At 31.6% G+C, this 23,877-nt stretch overlaps 1 protein-coding gene across 1 annotated transcript; it reads left to right on the top strand.

Annotated features, from left to right (window-relative positions):
- Positions 1–7,460: 7,460 nt before the first annotated feature.
- Positions 7,461–15,143, top strand: LOC110789415 (codeine O-demethylase). The gene is made up of 4 exons (XM_021994073.2): positions 7,461–7,920; positions 8,646–8,902; positions 9,855–10,176; positions 14,640–15,143. The coding sequence occupies exons 1-4, from the start codon at positions 7,714–7,716 to the stop codon at positions 14,880–14,882; spliced, it is 1,029 nt and encodes a 342-aa protein (XP_021849765.1). The 5' UTR covers positions 7,461–7,713; the 3' UTR covers positions 14,883–15,143.
- The last annotated feature ends 8,734 nt before the right edge of the window (positions 15,144–23,877 follow it).

The following is a 23,877-nucleotide window of genomic DNA, read 5'->3' as shown; positions in this document are numbered from 1 at the left end:
TGTTTTTGATTCCCTTCACTCTTATTCCCGAAGAAGTTTTGTTATTTGTGACTGCGTTTCTTTGAAGGGTTTTGACTAGAGAATTGTTTGTAAAATTAGAATAACAAGTATGTGAAGTTTGAACCTCTTATGCTGCTTTCTAGATGAATTATTTTTAGACTTCAGGAGATTCGATGCCTTTTGAAACTGACAAACTGTGCATGACAGTGAAGCTTGTATTTAAAGGAGGGAAGAATTTGTTTTGTTGCTTTCTTTATCACAGTTTCTTTGAAGGGTTTTGACTAGAGAATTGTTTGTAAAATTAGAATAACAAGTCTGTGAAGTTTGAACCTCTTATGCTGCGTTTCTTTGAAGGGTTTTGACTAGAGAATTGTTTGTAAAATTAGAATAACAAGTCTGTGAAGTTTGAACCTCTTATGCTGCTTTCTAGATGAATTATTTTTAGACTTCAGGAGATTCAATGCCTTTTGAAACTGACAAACTGTGCATGACAGTGAAGCTTGTATTTAAAGGAGGGAAGATTTTTTTTTGTTGCTTTCTTTATCACAGTTAGCATTTGGAATACCTTCTGGAAATTGCATCTTACTCTTGTCGACTTGCCTACAGGGAGTTCTTCATGTCAATCTACTCACTCTATACGCAAATTTTAACACTATTGATCATTCTATTAACAACTTGAATGGATTGTTGTGAAAAGATTTTCTCAGTTCATCCAGAAATACTATTATTAAGTAAACTACAGATCCTTGACCTATCAGCTAACAAACAATCTGGGCCTCTTTTTTTTTCTTTTTTTTTTGAGGCCATAACTGCTAAATCCTATACTAGTCTCCAAACTCTGAATCTTTCCATGAACCTGTTTGGCTTGTGGGTCCCTAACTGAGCTTCATTTGGCACAACTTGTCTGATTCTTTGTCATCTTGCAAATGGCTTCAATAACAAATACATTGCCTTTGAAGGTGTATGTTGTTAGTTATTTGAATGAGATGTTGATTACTTCCTTTGAAGGTGTATGATGTTAGTTATTTGAATGAGATGTTGATTACTTCGGGGCCAAATATGGTGGCAATGGATTTATTAGGGATGAAAATATTTACCATGTATTTAATAAGTTAAAGAATGATAAGAACAAGTTTAAGTTTGATTGCCAGATTGAGAATGACTTAAGAGAAAATTTTAGTACTTGGGTAAATGAAGTCGTGCAAGTATTTTTCGAGTTAGTAGGAAGAAATAAAGAAGCCTCTAAATGGATTTTTTCTTTCATATATGACACGTATTTAGATACTCATGTATATATTTGAAACTGTAAATTTAAATGGAACTTTGCTTTCTTTCGTATTTAATATTTTCCCCCTTCTATATGTATGAATATCTTATACACTTTCACAGTACTTTTTTCAGATTGCCAGTTTCCAAGTTATGACAGAGCATATTGACAAAGTAAGGACTCAATGGGTGCACCACGTTGTTCAACAACTGTATAATAGCTAGGTTACGTTGACGGAACTAACAAACATAAGCCTCTATTAATTAATGTATTTTACGTAGTTTAATGTTTAGAATTTTAGTTCAGATCTATGTAATCGGTTTTATTAGGGTGACAATTGCAAAAATTATTTTAATTGAGGTTTGGAAATTAATTTTCAACTATTACTATTATTCAATATATGGTGTTGTTTTGTGCAAAAAATTAAATATTTTTCAGGTTATATATATATATATATATATATATATATATATATATATATATATATATATATATATATATATATATATATATATATATATATATATATATATATATATATATATATATGTATGTATATAACCTTTTATAGCGCTTCATATACATCCGCTATTAGAAAATAATTTAAAAGATGGCGGTAAATATTTAACGGCGTTTCTTTAATAGCGCTTATAATGTGCTATGAAATAAACATTTGAATTATCCTAATGTTACATATGATAGCGTTTTTGAGAAGCGCTATTAAAGGTACCTTTTACTTTTAATAGCGGAGCCATCAAGAGCGCTTCAAGAAGCGCTGTTAAAAGCATTATTAAGCGCTATTAAAAGCATTTTCTGTCGTAGTGGTGGCACATATACGTTTTTCACAACGCCTTTTAATATATTAGTATAGATATCTACCCAACCTCACTTATTTTATTATTTTATTTCATTCGATTCTTTTTCTTAATACACGTGCCCGACCAAGTGTATCTCTTAAATAAATACGGAGGGAGTACTTCGTATTCAATAGCGTGTGTATCGCTATTCAACGTCCGCGTACGCTAAAATCGTCCGCATCTGTTATCTGAAATGACGGTTATATCCTTATAAAACTCTACTCCATAATAATAAATATTAAAACAAAAACAAGAACAACAATGATAATAGTAATAATAACAATAATTATTTGGGGCCCAGATTGTATCTCGGCTTCCCACTAATTATTTGTAAATTATTTGCCTTTGATAGCATTTGATTCGTAATAATAACAATAATAATAATAACAACAACATGTCTGAAAATTAATTAAACTTTACAAACAATAACTGTAAATATAAAATCATAAAATAAAAATCAAAAGAAAAAAAAGAGAAATAAATCAGAAAATTAAAATAAAAAATCAGAAGAAAAAAAAAGAGAAATAAATCAGAAAATTAAAATAAAAAATCAGAAGAAAAAAAAATGTTAAAAAATGAAGGAAACAGGGGAGGGGGAACAAAGGATCGAAAACAGGAGAAGGGGTGTCGCCCATGAATTGCTACTGTGCCTGTGACCATGGACATCTCACCAGTGTTTGACGGCCACCACCATGGCCATGCCACAGATCTTGAGCGGCCTGGTCATAGTGGTGGCCGCCAAACACGGGCGGCATTTCCATGGTCACTGCCGCTAAACACGGGCTTAATAAAAGAAAATTGGTCAAATGTTGGATTAATCTTTACCAAATTTTCCTAAAACATTTACTCTGTACATTATAATAGTAATAACATAAATAAGAAGTAATTAAGAAAATAATAAATCAATGATATATCTACGTCTATATGAGAAATATTTTTTTAATGATGTTAAACAATTGAAATGTTGGTAGATGCCTTAATATAAAATGTCATATTCTAATAATGTAGCGAAAGTTATACATTGTAAGGTTTAACAATTTGACTGATGTATGACATGTATCTACTTTAATTTTTTTTTATTAAATTGATTAAATACACATCAAATACATAAGTAAAAAATGACAATGATTGTGCTTGGTGGTTTGCTCACCTCTCATTAACCATCAATATAATGTGCTTTAGTTATATGGATTTTCTCATTATAGAACTTATAATGAGCCAAAAACATTATTGTGTTGACGTATTCAACTGGCTCCGTATGTACTCGGGGATAAGATGGAAGTTATGTGCATTGACTCCGGCAAACAAAATGTGAAGTAGTTTGATTCTTGCCCAAAATTTGGAGTGACCTAATCCAAATCTCATATGAGGATTCATATGACATGTTAATTAATTTTATCAGCATTAGGTCAATGTTACTTCAATAAAACTGAAATCAAGTGCTTTATGGCCAAAATCTGAACCTCTATGACGAAAATTGGAGATTGCGAGTAACTCGGCCTTTATCTTGTCCTACCTTGTTCCAACGATAGCACCACTCCTTCCACGGTTGCACCTTTGTTTTCTCTTTTATGTGTCAATTAACTTTATCATCTTGGAGCTCTAGTTTTAACTTTTTAGTGCCTTTGAGAAATTCAATACTCCTTTGTATATGGGTTAAGATGTATTCTTTGTGTCACTATTATAAATTTTAAATTTTAAAAATATCTTTGCTGATTTCTAAGAGACTCTAATTCTAAAATTTATCCATCCGGTTTACCCTTTATACATCGTCCATGTTTAATTTGTAACACCCCTAAAATTTGGACCTTTTATATAATCAAAAACTCTATTTTTATTTCATAAACAATCGTCCAAACCTTGGGAGTGTCACTGCTACATTTATTCTCTATAGAAAATAAATGCAAAGCAACATAACAATTTAAAATCATTAAAGCCAAGATAAACTAAGTGGTCTAAAAGGTGGCCAATAAAATATTACAACCAATCCCATAACTAAATAACAAAATCTAACTTATACTGAAATAGAAATTTGACTAGGTGATTATTCTAAGCGTCTCCTCACTCGTAGCCAACTACCTTTACCAACCTGCACAAATAAATAGAAAAGAGACACGAGAGACGAACTCCCAAAAATCAGATAAACTGAGTAATTCCAACTCCATCCCGTAAAATAAATAATTTTAGTTTGAAAACGTTTTGAGCATATAAAATAAGTATATAAATAAACAAGTATCAATTTAATAACCTCATTATTAAACTTATCACATAAAGATCAATATTAATTAAGTGCGGGAAAGAAAACGCTAAGGGTCGCGCGTAACCCTTGAGAATGGCCAAAGTAGATGAGTACAGAATGTCCCTAGTGTGCACACCCCTCACTAATTGACTATGGGTCTCCGCGACCGCGCACCAATAGAATTAGGAGGAAGACTAAACAGAAAGTTTAACAGGATAATAGAAACTTACTAGAAGCCTACCGGGTCTCCACTAAAGTGCACCGATAAAACAACATCTAGAAAGGCAACCTGTTCCTAACCCTTACGGGCTTTTCCCTCGGAGATTACACTTTACGTAATAAATATTTTAATAAGGTTGAAACGCATACAAGTAGTCATAGAACCCAAAAACATCCAATTATGCAACCTTAATTCATCATCATCACAATGATATTACTTCACTCCAATATTGCAACTCACAGCTTAATAGCTTAAGAAATGTGCCCACCGCAACCCACGTTGTCATTAAACAATATTAATAGCAATCCAATACTAGTTCCCACATTATCTAATACTATACTCCACTTCGTATAATATACTTCCTCCATTCTTTATTAAATGACACAATTTTTTTGTCACATTTGCCAATGCAATATTTCAACCATTAATACCTTTTATTATCAATGGTCAAAAATTATAAAAGTTTGATATTATAAAATTATAGGATGAGACGATTATAACAAGACCCCACATGACTATATTTTTTGTTAAGTATAAATCACAATTGATGGTCAAAGTATATTATATGAATAGTGCCAAAAGTACAATTGTGTCATTTAAAAAAGAATGGAGGAAGTAACAAATATAACAAAAAGCAGTTGTTTCGTAAAATAATGGTAGTAGTACAAATAATATTTATATAATATTACTAACTTCATACATGTTAAACATATAAGAATGCTGGGGTGTTTGGTTGGGGGTAATGTGAAATTTGAGGATTATGAGTTGATGAAACTATACAGACACAAGATGGAATAAAGTAGTGAGTCCAGTGACTAGTGAGCATGAAAATTGCCCAACTCTGCCATAAAAGTTTGCTTGGGCCTGGAACGGGCTTGGCCGCTTAGGGGACAACTAACAAGATAGCCACTCCAATAATCATTAGTCGGTTTGTCAATATTAAGGGGCAAATGCAAATCTAGAATCAAGCTAAGGTCTTATTTTCTTCAATTTATAAGACCTATTTTTGGGATCCAATAGGTTTAGATAAGTTCCTATGAGTTTAATGAGATCTTATAAGTTTCAATAAGATCTTGATTATTTGCGATGCTATATTAAATAAATCATATTAAAATAATTTATGATTATTAATTGACGATAATAATTATCAATTGTACATAAATATGAATTAATATACTTCCTACGTTCCATAAATATAGCACCAATCTTGTTTTTTACACTATTTACACTAGACTTTGTTCATTTTTTGTGATTCCTACCTCAGAAAAATTGTAGTAATGTGAGATCTTGTTAGATTCATATCAATGTATATTTATTATCCCCTCTGTCCCGGAATACTCGTACCGGTTTAACCGGCACATAGTTTAAGGCGATTTAATTGACTTATTATTTAATGAGATGGTAGTTGATATTGGGTATTTTTGTTAATATAGTTAGTGGGAAACATGTCAACTTTTTGAGGGTGGTGGGGGTGTGGTGATTTATTTAATATTTTTTAGATGTTAGGAATTCAAGTGGGACCTTAGGTAAGTGAGAGAAATAATATAAAATTAGAAAAATATGTCATTTATAGAAACGGTGCAAGTATTCCAGGACGGATTTATAAAGAAAGCGGTGCAAGTATTCCGGGAGGAATGGAGTATTTCTTTTACAATTTTTACTTGGACATAATACGAAATATTAAGAGTCAAAGTATGCGTTGGGAAGCGTAGAGTCAACTTGTGCAATATTTAAGGAACAGATGAAGTATTATTATTAATTACTATCAATATAATTAGAAGGAAAACACTTAATAAACACATTAAAATTACAGTGTAGATCACAAATCAGTGGACGATCTTTTTGGTGAGACGCAAATAATCATAATATTACTTCTTTACATCAATGCATTAAGTGAAATTCTCGTAGGGAGTATTTAAGAGTTATTTTTCGTCCGTGATAAAATTACATTACAGAGTATAAAGATATTTATTAAAGAGTTAGTTACAAATATTTTTTACAAATTGGCCGAATTCGTACTTGGATTTTATAAATTTTGGATAATTATTACAGAGTAATAATTAATATTATTAAATAACATAAAACATAATTATTAATATAACAACGAAATAATAATTGCTTTATTAATTTATATTTATTAATATTTACAATCAACTATTTTCAATATTCTAATGGTTAAAAGTTTAGTAATAATCTAATTAAAAAACTTTAAAATAAAACCTAATAAGATTTGATAAGGTCTTATGAGGTCTTATAAGTTTCTATAAGTTTTTATAAGGTCCTATAAAGTCCTATAAGGTCTTATAAGGTCCTATAAGTTAAATAAGGTCCTATAAGTTCCTATAAGTTAAATAAGGTCTTATAAGTTCAGATGAGTTCTAATAAGTTGAGATAAGATAGGTTCAGATAAATTCAGGTCCTATAAGTTAGAGAGAACACACTCTACCAGACGAAAGAAGTATCAATTTTTGTTAAAATTAGACTTACCAGACAAAAAGAATAGAGCCTAAGACAAAGGAGTAGAGAGAATAACAACAAACTCAACAACATACCTCCTTTTTTCCACAATGTTTTTTTCACGTATTTATTTTGTGTTATTTCAAACATTTCTAGTGATGCTAATGAGGTCTTATTATTAATATTGATTTACCAATAAAGTTTTGACATAGTGATTAAGAATGAGGGCGTATGTACAATATGATAACCTAACTACTTGGTCAAGAGTTCAAGACTTTAATTTATCGACCACATGTAGTTGAGTATGAGTGGCATACATTAGTTTTCCTAATAAAAACAAATTAATAACATGACTCAAGTCTTAAGGTGAGGTGGTGAGATGTCCACCTCGATTTTCTAACGGATTTCTAATTTTGTATGGAACTATGGATAGCAATCATGTCATACCGAGTAGCTATTAATCTATTGAGTAAACATTCATCGTTTCTCTTTTCTTGTTATAATTTTTCTAGCGATTCTTTAATGTATATTTTCTAACATTGTTATCTTTAATTACATATTAACAAGCTCAAAGCATATTTAGCAACACAAAATCACAATAAATAAATTTCATATATATATCCTAGTAGAGGCTAGAAATTATTCGGGTTAGAAACTTCCATTTCTTTAAAAAATGGCACAAAATGGTGAAGAAATAATAATGGGAGAAAAATACAAATATTGCAAAGATGGTTATTATCAACCACTTGAGAATTCAATTGCATATATGGAACCTCTCCTCATTGATTATTCCATCCTTATCTCCTCCTCTTCATCACAAGAAGCAAAAGATGAGCTTCAAAAGTTCAAAAATGCTCTCTCTTCTTGGGGCTGTTTCCAGGTTAGCTTTCTTATTTGCAAAATCTTAGATTGGTTTTGAATGTCAATTAACTAAGGAGATCGATTATATATATTTCAAAACTAATAAATTCATATATAATACATACTTTCTCCGTTTCTGAAAATTCTTTACACTTTGTAATACGTGTCCAAAATATAAAAACTTTGACCGTAAATTCTCACTATTATATATATATATCAAAACGATACATGTAAGATCTTGTTAGATTGATCTCGGTATGTATTTTCAGAATATCAACTTTTTATAATTTTTTCACATACGAAATTGAATATATTAGTAGTTAAATATTGCATTGGAGTCCGTGCAAATAGTAACTGTAAAGAACTTTCTGAAACAGAGGTAGTATTTGTTAGATAAATTCTTACAAAGTTCGGATAATACATGAAAATCAGGTGAACATAATACGTCTTTAATGAATGGATGAAGCTCATTTAGTAACCATTACATGGTTGTAATGGTTGCATATACAAATCGTGAAATCTTGATTATTGTTTACAAATGGCAACCAAGGATATCGATCGATTGAGGCCCTGTCCTGTTCATCGGATTTTGCTTTTATCAATTATTTCTTAACTAATAAAATTCTAATGCGTACAAGTGTTGAACGATAAGTTAATATAAGTTCAGATAAGTGAAAATCAGGTGAATAGAATACTGGATAAATAAGATTTTAACCTTAAGTTTTTGGTGGTATTGATCATTAGTTGATAAACCATGGAATACCAAGATCATTAGTTGATGAGATAAGAGAAGTATCTAGAAAGTTCTTTGGATTTCCAATGGAAGAGAAGCAGAAATATGCAATGTTACCAGAAGGTACAAATGGGTATGAAGGTGGAGCTGTTACTAAACCTACTTCTAAAGACCAAGTTCTTGATTGGAATGAAGGGATTAATCTTACTCTCTTTCCTGAAGACCGACGTCAGCTTCATTTTTGGCCTGAAAATCCTCCTAATTTCAAGTAATTTTCTCACCTAATCTTCTTTTATCATGATTATGCATTACTCCCTCTGTCCCTTAATACTCGCACCGTTTTGACTTTTTGCACTATTCACATAATTCACTTTGACCCTATTTTATTTCTAGTATATGAAAACAAATGTTAGTATATAATATATTGTTGGCTTAATATATATTTTCATAATATTGAAAAAAAATAAGTTTTTATAATATGTACTTGAAGATATTGATGGTCAAAGATGTGCATTGACAAGCGTGTCCGGTCAAAACGGTGCGAGTATTAAGGGACGGAGGGAGTATTAATTATTGTTATGTGCATAGTTGTCATTTGCAACGTAGGTGTCTAGGTGACCACTAACATGTGTTGGCAGGGGCGAAGTAAGACTTACTCCCTCCGTCCATTAATACTCGATCTGTTTTGACCGAATACATTTGTCAATGTACAACTTTGACCACCAATTTATTTAACTACATATTATAAAAACTTATAAAAATATTAATATTTTGAAAATATATATTAAGTTGACTTGTGTTTTTTTAATTAGTTGGTTAAAATAGGCGGACCCAAAATTTGAAAATGATGTTTATGTACGGCTTATGGCTCACTTTCGTGTTTCCCGTGTTGGGTCAATTCTTTTCTTGTGCTTCTGTGTCGGTTCATTCCATGTCCAACTCTATTCACATGTTTAAAATGATCCAGTAAACAATGACTTTCTTTTAATAGATTTTAAATTGAAGTAAGTGTTCCATGTTTCTATTAATCATTGTTACTGATTAAACCTGATTTGTACTAATATATATTTTTAGTTCATGATAAAGTGCCTTAATAGTTTAAACGTACATTTAGCATTCTATTTCGATCACTCTAATAATATTCTTCGTGTGTGAATAAGCCACGAGGGCCATACAATATGCATGATTCTGATCATCACTCTCGTGAAACTTTGTATTAGGAAGGTGTTCCATGAATACTCAACAAGGTTAACAACCATCTTTGACGTCCTCTTCGAGCTGGTGGTTCAGTCGTTGAACGTGGACGAGGAAAAATTTACTAATCAGTACGGGAAAAATAAAGAAATTAATGTAAGATTGAATTTTTACCCAAAATGTCCAGGCATTAAACAAGTTCTTGGGTTGAAGCCACACGCAGATTTTTCAGCATTGACATTACTCTTGCAAGACGAGGAAGGACTTCAAGTCCTGAAAGATGATCAATGGTTCATGGTTCCGGTCATTCCTCATGCTCTGTTTCTCAACCTCGGCGATCCAGTTGAGGTATTTACTTCGTTTTCACTTATTTTCGGAAAAATAAATTAAAGTATGTTCAGATAAATGTAGATAAAATAAGTTCAGATAAGATAGCTAAGGGTTACAAACTCAAATATAATTTACAACAAAAATAAGTTTTGAAAAGTTTTAATAACTTCTAAAATGTTTAGATTTTAGTTTAGTTAAGTCCATATACGAAGTATATATAAGATAATTTCAGGAAAATAAGTACAAATCAGATGAATAGAGCTTTCAATTGACTTTTTTCTGAACTTATGTTTTTTAAATTTATCCTAATTTAACTGTAATTTATCCGAACTTTTCAAAACTTATTTTGATTAAAAACTATAATTGGCCAAATCTTTTTTTTTTCTTCCTGAACTTATGTAATTTGAATTTGTTTTTCCTGAAATAAGTGGAAATAAATTGAACGCAATCGACATCATATAAGTTCAGATAAGAAAAATAAGGGCCACCCAAGTTCAAGTTATAACTAAAATAAGTTCAGATTTTCAGAAAATATAAGTGAACACATTTAGGTGAATAACTAGTATAGGACCCGTGCGATGCACGGTTTACAAATTTTAACTTTAAGTGCGAAGTTAAATTAGTTTACAAAAAAAAGAGTAGATTTTTCATTCTCATTTACACCCGTCACCCATAATTTCATGTTAGGTATAAAAATCAATTAACATCCTATATTACCTCATTTTTTTATCGTGTTACCCGTACACATTTGGTTACATGCCTCATTAGTCTTTGTTAGAGATGGACAGTGAGTAGGGTCTGACCTAGCCCATCCTGACATAGCCCATAGTTGGTTACGTTGGTCGGACCCACTTACGACCCATGACACAATGTGTCGTGGGTCGAGTTTTTTCAACACAACCCATTTCGATCGACCCTATCGAACTCGACACAGCCCACCACGGCACACCCGACTCATCCAACCCAACACCCGAACCCAACCCACCCAATACACGAACTCAACCCATCGAACCATTTCTAATTTAAACTTTTTTTTTTTTTTTGGCAAATAATTATTTTGTATGTTTAAAATGTTAAAAAAATATAATTTTATTGTTTAAATATACATTAACCACATTTATGTGAGTATGTGAATAACATATATTAATTCATTTAAATTCATATAAAATTTATAACTTTTTAACGCTTAGTAAATCTTCTAAACCCACCTAACCCACATCAGTTCCTAAAACTCGTCTAAACCCACCAGACCCACCTAATACACCTGACCCATCGGATTCACATTTGGCCTAAACCTGTCGTAACCCACCAAACCCATCGGACCCACTCGACACGCACAACCCACCACGACCCATCATGTACTTTGTCCATTTTTTCCGACACAACCAGGCCACGACTCAACCCACCCTAATTTAACTACGGAGGTTTGCGTGTTAATTATCCCCGCCCTATGACCCACCAAACTCACTCATGAGCCATCCAACACGCCACGTTGGCCATTTCTAGTTATTATCCCACTACAAATGCATCTTATCCGAAATTTCTTTTACCTTACATAGTAACTTTAAATTTTATATATGAATCTATATAAAATGTGCAGTATATCTACTCACTTTTGAGAATGTTTAACTTATTTTACTAACAAAATATTTTATTAACTATAAAAATTATGGAAATATTCGGAACAAATGATTATAACTTATATTACATATGTGTTTTCTTCACCCTTGAAAAAAAAAGTTATATGTTCAGATATTAAGTCTTTTTATTTTATTTTATTGTGTTACCTATATCATTTTGTTGCCCACCTCATTTTGCTACTTGCTCTATTTCAAGTTTACTCTTTTGAAATCAGTTATGATCAAATCCAATAAGTTTTATTAGGTCTATTAGATTTAATCAATTCCAAATCCAATAAGTTTAGATAAATTTAAATTCATTTTAAATAAGGTGAAAAGAATGCACCCTACTTCCATTTTTCTTTATTCCATTTGTTTTTTATGTGATCAAAATAAAATTTAAAAAATTGGTTGTACTTTGTGGATTGTATTTATGAAGAAAGAGACTACATTGGCTAAAACTCAAAACCAAACCCACCACGTCACCATGGAGATTATTATTTTATCTGTATAAATGTTCATCACTTATCAAACCACTACTTATTCACTTCTAAACAGGGCGGAGATAGATGAATGTTCATTAAATTTATTCCACCGATTTTTTTATATTTTAATTATGATTTAACATATTTATATGTAGATATTGTAGATAATATGTCATGCAATTGAGAATAATATTTCTCATAAAGTCATATTATCTTAGATATTAGTTACTTTATTTGGATATAGTGTTTGTATTTTATTGATATGTTTCCATTGTATACTTCGTAAAAGGTTAATAATAAAAATTAAAACAACCATTAACAAATTATTACTAACAACTTATTGTTATATTGTCAAATCGGTTGTTGAGTATTCCACGATTTTGGTCAATATGAATAACATAGTAGCGCTCAAAAGAACGAAGAGTAGTATATGCTAAAATGCTTTCATTCCTTGATAGACAAAAATTGTTTTCATTCCTTAATTATATTATATAGGGAAGGTAAACTAATTTTAATTTATCGCAAACTTGCATTAAACTTTAATTATTTTTCTATAGTAGTACATTTTATCAAATATAAAAATAATTTAAGTTTAAGATTCATATCTTGTGTACTCTTACATAAATATTCCCTCTAAGAAATTACTATGCAATACGGAGTACATATTATTAGTAACAATATTATGATGCTTGTTTATATTTCTTATTTTAAAAATATGTATAGATATTCAATTTCATTCTATAAAGACGTGAGAATGTACAATAAAATTGTATAATGGATTAAATAAGTACGTATATATGTTAGTAATGTTGTCAATGATATTATTGTGTATAAAGATATTGCATAAAATTGTATTCCATAATAAAATATTCATGGTATATTATTCAAGAAAAATATACATGATAAGATAATATTTTATTAGGTAGTACTCCATATAATTATGATATCAGGTGCCAATTTCCTACGTACGTAAAACATTGAATTTCTTTAAAATTATTTTTCCATATTGATAAGTCATTGTTACCATGAAATATAATGCACTCAATCTAGTATGACAATAATTTATCTATTAATTAATTTATGTGTAATATAATTTTCTGTATTATAAAATGAGCAAATAAAAGAGAAAGGTATACTTGTCAACACCATGTAGTCAGATTTTTAGATTGAGAAAAATAACATACTTATTTATTTATATATAATTATATGAACTTTAAGAATGGAATCTTGATAATTTACATTTACATGTAAATTTTTAAGATATTCAATATCAAAAGAATATTTACGATTTATAACAACCAACAATATATTTCATGTGCATATTTTTCCTTAAATACGACAAATAAATTTATACTTATGCACAATATTTGCAATATTTCTATTTTGTTATAATCTATTTAGATACGAAAAAATATTTGCGCAATAGTTTAGATGATAAGTATTTCATTCAAATTTACTTGAATGTAAACAATTAGTATGCAATACTTTTTGTTGTTCGATTATGTTAAACAAGCGCTATAAAAAAGAAAGTGTCTTAGTTGTTTGATTCTATTAAACAGGCGCTATGCCGCTATTAATAAAAATAACCAACTTCTCTTTCAACCTTGTTCGGTTGTTCTTCGTGTTGTTTAATGTTGAACAATGGAGCTCTTTTATGGATTATTGACATTGTTGGTATTGAATTACTTTTTTGCTTTTGATGTTATAGATCGATTTGCATTGGTTTGGGTGGTGGTCTTACATTGGGAAGAGTTTGGGAATTGTTTCTTTAAATTGTAGAGAATAATTTCATAAACAGTACTTTGAAAACATACTTTATAATACGATATTGAACTATAAGCTTAAACATATTTCGTAATATGATAATGAACTGAAATATATATTCCGTATAATTGATTTGTTTGCCGAAAAATATTTATAGAATGTATATTATCAACAGAATCTTTAGGATTTGTAATCAAAATAAATAATACACTTCCTTAAATAAAATATTATAATTCCCTCAATTAATTTTTTTAATTAAAAAAAGAGGCGAATCAATAAGTGATACTTGTCATCACCACATTAATTTCCTCTCTTTTAGTATATTATATATATATATATATATATATAGATACGCACCATCATTTCTAAAAAACATGTTCCATAACTAACTAGCTAGTGAGTCCATACAGTTGTTTTTTATATATCGACAAAAATCAGTTTTAATCTAAAAAATAGGGAGTAAACGAGGTTTATTATTGATGACCATGCATGATTAATTCGATTCATTAACACATTGTTATATACTGCGTACGAAGTATGAAATAAAACTAATTATGCTATGCTTAATTGCTTATTTAGTTATTTTACATAATATGTCCTTGCGGTGAAACAGATAATGAGCAACGGTATCTACAAGAGTGCGGTACATAGAGTCGTGGCAGATACAGAGAAAGAAAGACTCTCAATTGCTGCATTTTGGGATAGCGATAGGGGTAAGGATATCGGACCGTTAGATGAGCTCGTAACAGATGATCGTCCACAACTTTACCAAAGGGTGTCACTCAAAGATTATATCACTAAATTTGTAGATTACTACCAATCTGGGAAGAGACCGATCAGTTCTTTGAAATTTTAAATTTGTATGATCGGATTAATTTAAATTTCTGAATGTGAAATTAGTTTAAACTTTTATTTTTTTACCCATAAGTTTAAGGCCCGGTGGATACGGAAATGTCCGAGCTCGAGCCCGGAGCCAAACGCTGGCAAAGGAATATAGTTTGCTAATACTTACTCCACATGTGTTTGGGGCTCTATTGGCTTATGCCTAGACTATGTGTACTATGCTCTATGGATATTTGCTTTCTCTATTTCGCTATACGAGAGTGACTATTTCAAACTAATATAAGTTGGTGGCCGGTGGGAAACTCATCTTGTAACTCATAAGATCATATGGACGAACTCACGAACATCATCATTACCTATGAAATGTTTAGGAGTGACTCAAGAATAAACCTGCATAGTTAATTGACTAACTTGCGATATGAGTTGATTCAATAGAATCTTTCTTCTTACGTACTAAATTTTATAAAGAGACTATTTCAGACAATTTGGAAATAATTCCAAGTAAATTCTATAGCACCTTACAAAAATGAAAATTTTACTCCTCCGTAGTTAGCAATTAAGAATGTCAATATTAGTTGAAAAAGTTACATTATAGATTAGAAAATATTTAAGTGTTCACAAATTCTTATTTACAAGTGGTGTACAATAAATATTGTACAACATAGTAAAAGTTAACTCAGAATGCTTAAAAGTTACTCCCTCCGTATTTATTTAAAAGATACATTTGGCCGGGCACGAGTATTAAGAAAAAGAATTGAATGAAATAAAGTAATAAAACAAGTGGGGTTGAGTAGATATTTTAATAAGAAAAACAAGTGGGGACTATGTCATTTTAGAGAGTTGGGGGTGGGGGTGGGGTGTAGATATATTATTTAATTAGATGGTGGGGTTGATAAGTTACTAAAAATGACAAGTGTATCTCTTAAATAAATACGGTCGGAAAAGACAAGTGTATCCCTTAAATAAATACAGAGGGAGTATCTATTTTTTAGTGATAAATTTTTTCGTTTTACAAAGTTATTTTTTCAAATTCATTAATAATGTATAAAATGAATCATTTAACCTTTTAAAATGTTTATCTGTCAACTTTTTTTATATAATATAAAAGTCAGGATAAATATTTTTTTACCATCTAAAAAAATCGAAAAATTGTTTTTTACCACCTAAAAAACTAAAACTTGTATTTTACCACCTAATTTTTTTTTTAAAAATGTTTTTTACCACCTGAAAAGTGGAAAAATAGATGAAAATGTTATGTGGGGGGCACAATAACGGTAATATTTCATATATGTTCTTTTCTTCCACTATTTCATGTACTTAACTCTCTTCTCTTTCCCCGCTTTCTTATGTTCCATGAATTCACATAATTTTTCACCATTATTAATTCATAAAATTAACAAAATTTAATGAAAATAAAGAGAGAAGGGTGAAAGAGTTAAAAAAATTCATAAAGGAAGTGTAAAAAATTGGAGAGGAATTGAATTAGGTAGCCACACATAAAGGTTGCATCTACTTTTTTGCTTTTAGGTGGTAAAAAACAAGTATTAATTCTTTTTTAGGTGGTAAAATACAAATTTTAGTTTTTTAGGTGGTAAAAAACAATTTTTCGATTTTTATAGGTGGTAAAAAACAATTTGTCCTAAAAGTTATTCAAAACATATTAAAGTTATAAAATTAGGTAAAAGTTACAAAAAGCAAGGTAAAAATTATTCATGCAATAACTTTTGTTAAATGTTTATAATATTTCGTACTCGATCCATACTCCTTGGTAGAGCTATATGCAACGCGTTCTATAGAAAGCTAGTAAACATTAAGGGCTTCTTCTTAATCAACATAAGTTGGTGGAGTTGGTCCAAGTTACAATGTCGAGCCCTATCAGCTGCAAAATGTTTGAGAGTGACTCAAGCGAAGACCTGCGTAGCTGGACTGGTTTAACCTGTGCTAGGTGCTGGTTCAGTAGGGTCCCTTCTTTTTACCTATTAAAAAAAATTAAGGGCTTGTACGGTGTCACTGTTAGTTTATAGATTTTGGTTTTTTGGTTTAGTAATTATATGATTTAGATTGAATCATGAATTGAAAATAAGCCTAATTACAGTAATCATGTTAATTTTGAAAACTGACAACAAAATACTGGAAGCTACTTTTATGATTTTCAAATTTTTGATTTTAGTCTTGTAATAAACAAAAAAGTGAAAACACAAAACGATACCGAATATTTCATAAATGTTTCAATATGGATTGTAGTGAGAAGTCAGTATAGAAAACATCCGTATCAAACGATCAAATCATATCATAATTGATTGATTTATGTGCATGCCAAACTTATTCCCTTGGATATCTTCTTAATTACTTGCATGCATGAGAAAACCATGCAAATTAATATCATTTCAAAATTTCCCATCCAACAATAATTAATTTTGAAATCTATAAATAGTACGGCGTATAACATTTCAATTTTGAGTTTGAGCCAACAAATAAAGTTTCTTTTTTACCCTCTTAAGTCTTACCCGTCCCTTCTAGTGAAACGGAAAATTCTCTCCGTTCCACTTCCTAACCTTGAAATTAAACTTAAGACGTTGTATTGATCGACAATGTATTTAAATTTAGAAGGAAATTTTGATGTCGGAGCCAAGGTCCTCATTGTTTTGATCGCGGTCATCGCATTGGTGTATGCTTTAAGATACTTCATCAGACGCAAGCCTTCTTCAACTTCAGCTAATTCGTCTGCGGCGCGTTAATGCGTAGCTTAGCTTCTTTAAGTTTTCCTTATATTGGCCATGGTGCATGCTGGTTCCTTTCCTTAATTATTCTTTAGATGGTTTTACGAACAAGCCTAAACATATATTATTCTTTTGAATGTACTTAAATTCCTCTTATAATAATATACCATGTACTTTGTATTATAATATTGACATATATATAATATTATGCAATATTACGAGGGGTGGCTGAATTTGAACAATTTTACGAGGGGTCCAATTAAAGAATTATGCAATATAATATGAAATTCACAAAGAAGTCATTATATTCAAGTTTTAGAGGGGTCGAAACCAAAAGTACACTACCAACTTTTTCGCCCGAGAGGTCAGGCCCACCCACGCCATAACTAAGAACCGCCACTAAGAAACTGAGTCTATACGTGCCAATAGCTCATAGCCACCGAACGACTTCTACAATTAATAATAATACGGTCGATTCTCCGCTAATCAAGTGCATCCGTTCATATGAACGGTACCATTCACCCAAGGTGTTAGAATCCAAGCTTCCTTTACTTGTATTTTTGCTTATCTACTACTTTCTAGACAGGTTCCCTCTCATGTAGTCGTCGGCCTTAGAATCTTTCTAATAGTTTTCTAGGATTTAAAAAAATTATGTTTCTGTCAATCCAGCGTTCACTGGTAGTTTAAAGCTAACTCAAAATAAACCTCTATGAGAGGTATGGTCCAATACCTCTCATCAGAAGTTGCCTCTGCTTAATTACTTGCGTTGTTGTTAGCCTTTATAGATATGTCTTGTCGCATGTTTTTAAGCTTTTCATGACTCAACAAAGTCTCCTCAAAACAGATACATTCTCGTTGTCGGTCTCGTTTGTGCATGTTGTGCGCACACAAGCGCCCCCGATCGACCCTTGCTCTTGTCTCCAATATGCAAGAGTGCCCATTTTGAATCAAGCACCCGCTCGTGCCCCAAACCTTGAGATTTACTTTCCGCACAAGGCCCACCCTTGCCACCCCATTGATAAAAGCGCGTTGCACGATTCAATGCCAAAACACTCGAATCGTGACACCTGTGATCGAATAACGTCTACAACATTTATTGTTTTGCATGTACTTTGTGGTTCTCTCTAATAGATGGCATTGTTGTATTTCTCGTTGTATGTGTTTAATTTTGAAGCTCATTGTATTAGTGTAATCCCCCGTAAATTTATAAATTTTATTAATATATTTTAATGTATATTATTTATATTTAAATAGAATTTATGAATTTTAGTAATAAATATATAATTAACGTATATTTATTTTATTTAAAGTACGTTCTAAATAGTTAACGATTTTCGAACTTTATTATATTTATATATTTAAGGTATATTTAATTTAATTTAAATATATTCTAAATATTTTAACGATTTGCAATCAAAAATAATTTTAGAATTTTTATGTTGAAAAGAATCTGAATTAGGAAAACTCGTTGAATTCGGAAAAACAATCCTATTCGGTTTTGACTCAAACACTAAAACCCAAATCCTAATCCTAGCCCACATGGGAAAAGCCCAAAATACAAACCCAAAAACTCCCTTATTCTATTTCACGTAAAACTCAAAACCCTCCTTGTTCCCTTGCAACTCACGTGGACTCAACCCTCAAAAAAAAATTCTGCTGCCATTCACGTCGTCCCTGCTGCTGTCCACGCCGCCGCCACCCCGCCGGCGCTCCTCCATCGTCGTTCCACCATCCTCGCCGTCGGTAATTCTTTCTCCCTCCTCTCCTTCGTTCTCCTCCTCTTTCGTTTTCCCTCCTTATTAATCGTTGCTTTTGTTTGCTCGCTCAGCCACCACCGCGCAACCACCGGCGGCTCCACTGACCTCCGCCGGCTGTGTCTGCTGCCGCACCGCCCAACCTCAGCCGGCCTCCCTCCATTCTCCTCCACGCACGCAAACAACACTCCCTTCTCTCATTGCTTCTTCCTTCCTGCCCCGTAAACGCGTCGCCAGCCTACGCGACCACCGCACAACCACCTGCGCCACCAGCTTTGCCGCCCTGCCGTCGACCTTCGCCTGCTGCCGCCACTGTCGCCGGCCAGCAGCTCCCTCTCTTCTTTATTTGGTTATTTCTTTAAACCCTAAACTAATTTAGTGTTTTAATTATGTTTTATTAATATAATTCATGTTTTTCTTGAATTAAATTATAGTTTTTATGAGTTAATTATGAATTATAGATTTCATGTTTTGCATAATCAAATTATTGATTTTCAGATTATACAATTTGATTGAAATAATGGTTTTAATTCTTAAAGTATGAATTTTTAAGGTTTTAACGATTTTAAATCATGGTAGGATGATTATGAATTATCAAAGTTATTATTTTTATGATTTTAAGCATGTTGATATATGTTGGAGTAGTTTGAAACTATTTTATATTGCTGTAATTTTAAAAGGGATGCTTTTATGATAATTGGTGATCATTAGTGTAGTAATCACTATTCTAGGAAGTTAATTAATTAAGTTTCGATGTTGGGGAATGTTCTAAATATGTCTAGGATGTGTTTAGAGTACGTTAATGTTGCTGTAAATTATTAGGAATTGATTTGGGTACGTTTCTTGATTATTTTAGGCGGAGAATTCTTTGTGGGTGACTTTTGAATTCGTTAAAGTGGCCTATCAGTTTGTTTACACAAGGTATGTACATACCTGTGTGCTTGGAATGTGTGCTAATTGTTGAAACCATGTTGAATTGTTGATGAACTTGGTTATGTTGATGTTGTTGATGAACTTAGTCAGGTTGAAATTGCATGTTTGATACTGTTGGATGAACATATTAAACTCATATTGCATTTTGAGGATTATAACATGTTAGTATGGATGATTGATGCAAACATGTTTGATTGGGAACACTAGATTACTTAGTATATAATTCAGATCAGTTGATTGTTGTTCCCTTTTAGCTTTTCACTACTTTATGAGGGCGGAGGACCTCATTTAGTAAGTTGAAACCATATACCCATATACAGGGGTTGATCAGTATTAAAGGAAAGATTGGAGTTAATTGGAATGAGTCTTGTTTGATGCCTTTGTGATCACTTACTCAATTCCAAGATAAAAGCAGTTGTAAATAAATGTGAGTTGTATGCCTTATGTGATTGTTGAGTCATAACAGGGTGTTAATTTGTAAATCATGTAAAGTGAAACTGAGTAGCAATAGCTTTAGACTGTGCACGTCTAAAGTGACGGACAAACAGGAGTTGGGGTTCATGGTGGTAGCCCATGGCCTTTCATTCGGACCGGATTGATCACCGTGTCCTATTTTTAGTCAAACGTTCCTCGATATCGCAGGTCACTGAGGTTACGGAGTCGCGCCCGTACCTCGTCTTCCTTAGTGAAGACCTCTAGCTAGAAAACTCGGTCCATTGCCTATTTCAAATAAAATAATATTATTGTTATAAAAGTCTAGTCCAGTCTAGCCTAGTCTAGTTAAGTATGGTCGTCAAATTATCATGCTTTGTCTGTCCTTACTTATGTTCAGTAGTATCATGTTAGGATTGATCGTTTAATAGTATCATGTTAGGATTATTATTGTTTTAGTATGTAGTACTCAGCTTTGCTGATTACGTGCTTTGTATGTGTGTGTTGATCATGGCTATGCCTTATTGATCTTGTGATGACCCATCTTTGGTGAGCAGTCTCTAAGGATCAATAAGCGTTGCCCATCTACAGGTTGAAGATGATGCATCATTGGGATCGGGATTAGAGAGCTTGTAGTTCATTTGATTTTCTAAGTTGGATTTGGTTTGTTTAAGTGGACTCTAAAACTTATTGAATTAGTAACATTAACTTTGTTTTTCGTTGATTTGTTATTCTGAAAATGATTATTTATAAACCTACAGTTAGTTTTATGTTTTCCGCTGCAAAATTCTGAATAAGCCGTTACGTTTTCACACGGGCGATAATGCCTTGATAATTCTCTACGTTTTATATTTAAAAGTTATTTTAGAAAAGAGAGAATTGTCGGGGTGTTACAAAGTGGTATCTAGAAGCTAATGTTTTACTTTAATAAATTTTAGGCGCCTAACTATCTAGTTATTTAAAATAAATTTCTTACAATCGAGCTCCTACATATTATAGTGTTCAAAATTGGTACTTTTTTTTCGGGGGCCGATTTCCTTTTATCTTGTTTGAAAGAACATAATATTTCTTATTTAAGTTCGAAATCAAATTATTATTAAAATTAAAGTGATACTTTCGACATTTATATTTTTCTTATTATTTATTATTCAAAAAAAAAAAAAAATAAAAAAAAATGAGTACGTTTTTTTTTAAAGATGTTCAATTTTTTTTTTTAGTTGTTTCAAGAGTTAGAATTCGTTATTAGAAAATATAAATCTTTTTCGAATTAATAACTTTATTTTCTAATTTATTCGCTACGCATTTCCTTAATTTATTTTACTTTATTTATTTTATATTTTATTCATGTTATTATTCTATGTTATAATTTTCTTATATTATCGTCATTTTACTTTGTTAATTAAATTATTTCAATGCTTTAGTTTATGAGAGATGGGTAGTATTAGAAGGGCATATAAGATAGAATTATATGTGCATTAGTAGCTAGTCAAGGATAAGAAGTTGATTGTTATGAACGTGCGTGTACTAATTGTTTAAGTGTTACATTTAAATGTGCATAAAGAATTGTTTGCTTCCACCAAACTTATTGCGTTATTGAACTTTGTTTATAATTTGGTTGGAAAATCGTTAGTGAGACATGGAATTGTTTATTTCAGGAATAAAATATTTCTTTCCAAGTACACCAACATAGGATCTTTCGAGAAACTTGATATAGAAACCCCTGATATTTACGTGAAGAAAATTGTGTTTGGATGCGAATATCATGCTAAAGTTCTAGGGCAACCTATCTTAATGAGAAAGGATACGATATCAGCCACTATTATTAATTGCTTACCTAACAAATTTCCATACCTAGAACTCAAGGAAAAGTTTAAAGACATGCATTCTGATAATGGAACTCCAAACTTGGCTAAGTATGAGACTTGGGATGGTAGATGGAAATATGATTCATAAATTCTAACCACCATTATTGAGGCGGCAGAAAGTGGGTTTAGAGACGGTAAAATAGTAGGGAGTCATGTTGGAGATGCAGTTACAAAAGAACCTATGGGAGTAAGTGTAAATAATGACCTAGAGGAAAATGATGTAGCTGTGGAGAATGAGAATGTAGGTGTTGAGGCAGAGAATCCTAACCTAGTGGCCCATGAGCCAACCATTGAAATTTCTAGTGATTCAGATGCAGAGCTCGAAAGTGAACAGGAGGTGGCAAATGAGCCTAATCAAGATGAAAATATGGAAGAAGATGAAGACCCTGGGGAAGAGTTTGATGATCTTGAGATCTAAATTTCACTCCGCAAGTTTCAGGAGCAATGGATAGGCAAGAGGCCACAAATATTTTGAAGTCATAAATAGTTAATTAGCTCTTTTATGTTTTAAAGAATAAGTAGCAAAGCTACAACAGTTTAAAGTTAAAGTTTATTGAAGTTTGAAATGTTCTTTATTAATTTCAAGGATGTAATAAACCTTTATAGAGTTAGCAATAGAAGTTAAAGTATTCATTTCCAGTTTGAGAATTCCATTATTCGCCAACAATAGTTTATGTTTGTGTCGTAGAACCTTTATGTTAATTTGAGAACAAGTGCGTTATTATGGTTTAGGAATTGTTATTAACATTCTTTTGAGGAATAGAGTTAGATTATTGATAATCCAAATGATCAAGAGTTTATTTTGGGCACGCGAATGGGAATATTATTACTTATTTGTTGTGATTGAACTTCCATTCAATTGTTTTCAAATTGTATGTCCTTGATGGGGATATTTTCTTGAGTGAGTGACGATGATTGCTTTATTATTGGTGTACATTCTCGAATAAGTGTTTGTTGATGCGATCTCTATGATCAAATCTAAATTTCTCTCGTAGAGGGGACATATGAGTTATGTATCGTAGAATAATTAATTTTAGGTCGCATACTAGAATGTCAAGCAATAGTGAGTTAGTTGCTGCTATTCGCCTTTTGGCGGGAAGACTGGCTGTAGAGAGAACTGAGCGTCCTGATTCTACTGGGGACATGTTTGAGAGACTAACCAAAGTTAAGCCACCATACTTTAAGGGGCAAGCTGATCCTACCTTTTTAGAGAACTAGGTTAGGGAGTTTGAGAAACTGTTTGGGGATGTGAACTGTCTTGAGAACATGAGAGTGGGTCAAGTTGTACTGTACTTGGAAGATGA

The sequence above is a fragment of the Spinacia oleracea genome, chromosome 2 (assembly GCF_020520425.1).
Source record: "Spinacia oleracea cultivar Varoflay chromosome 2, BTI_SOV_V1, whole genome shotgun sequence".
Lineage (NCBI taxonomy): Eukaryota > Viridiplantae > Streptophyta > Magnoliopsida > Caryophyllales > Amaranthaceae > Spinacia > Spinacia oleracea.
This window is presented reverse-complemented; position numbering and strand designations above follow the sequence as displayed.

Bases quoted from the DNA above. Each gene is read 5' to 3' on its own strand.
- LOC110789415 (XM_021994073.2), top strand. From the start codon at position 7,714: ATGGCACAAAATGGTGAAGAAATAATAATGGGAGAAAAATACAAATAT. The intron at 7,921-8,645 runs GTTAGCTTTCTT...ATTGATCATTAG, and splicing joins CTTCTTGGGGCTGTTTCCAG to TTGATAAACCATGGAATACC. The intron at 10,177-14,639 runs GTATTTACTTCG...GCGGTGAAACAG, and splicing joins ACCTCGGCGATCCAGTTGAG to ATAATGAGCAACGGTATCTA.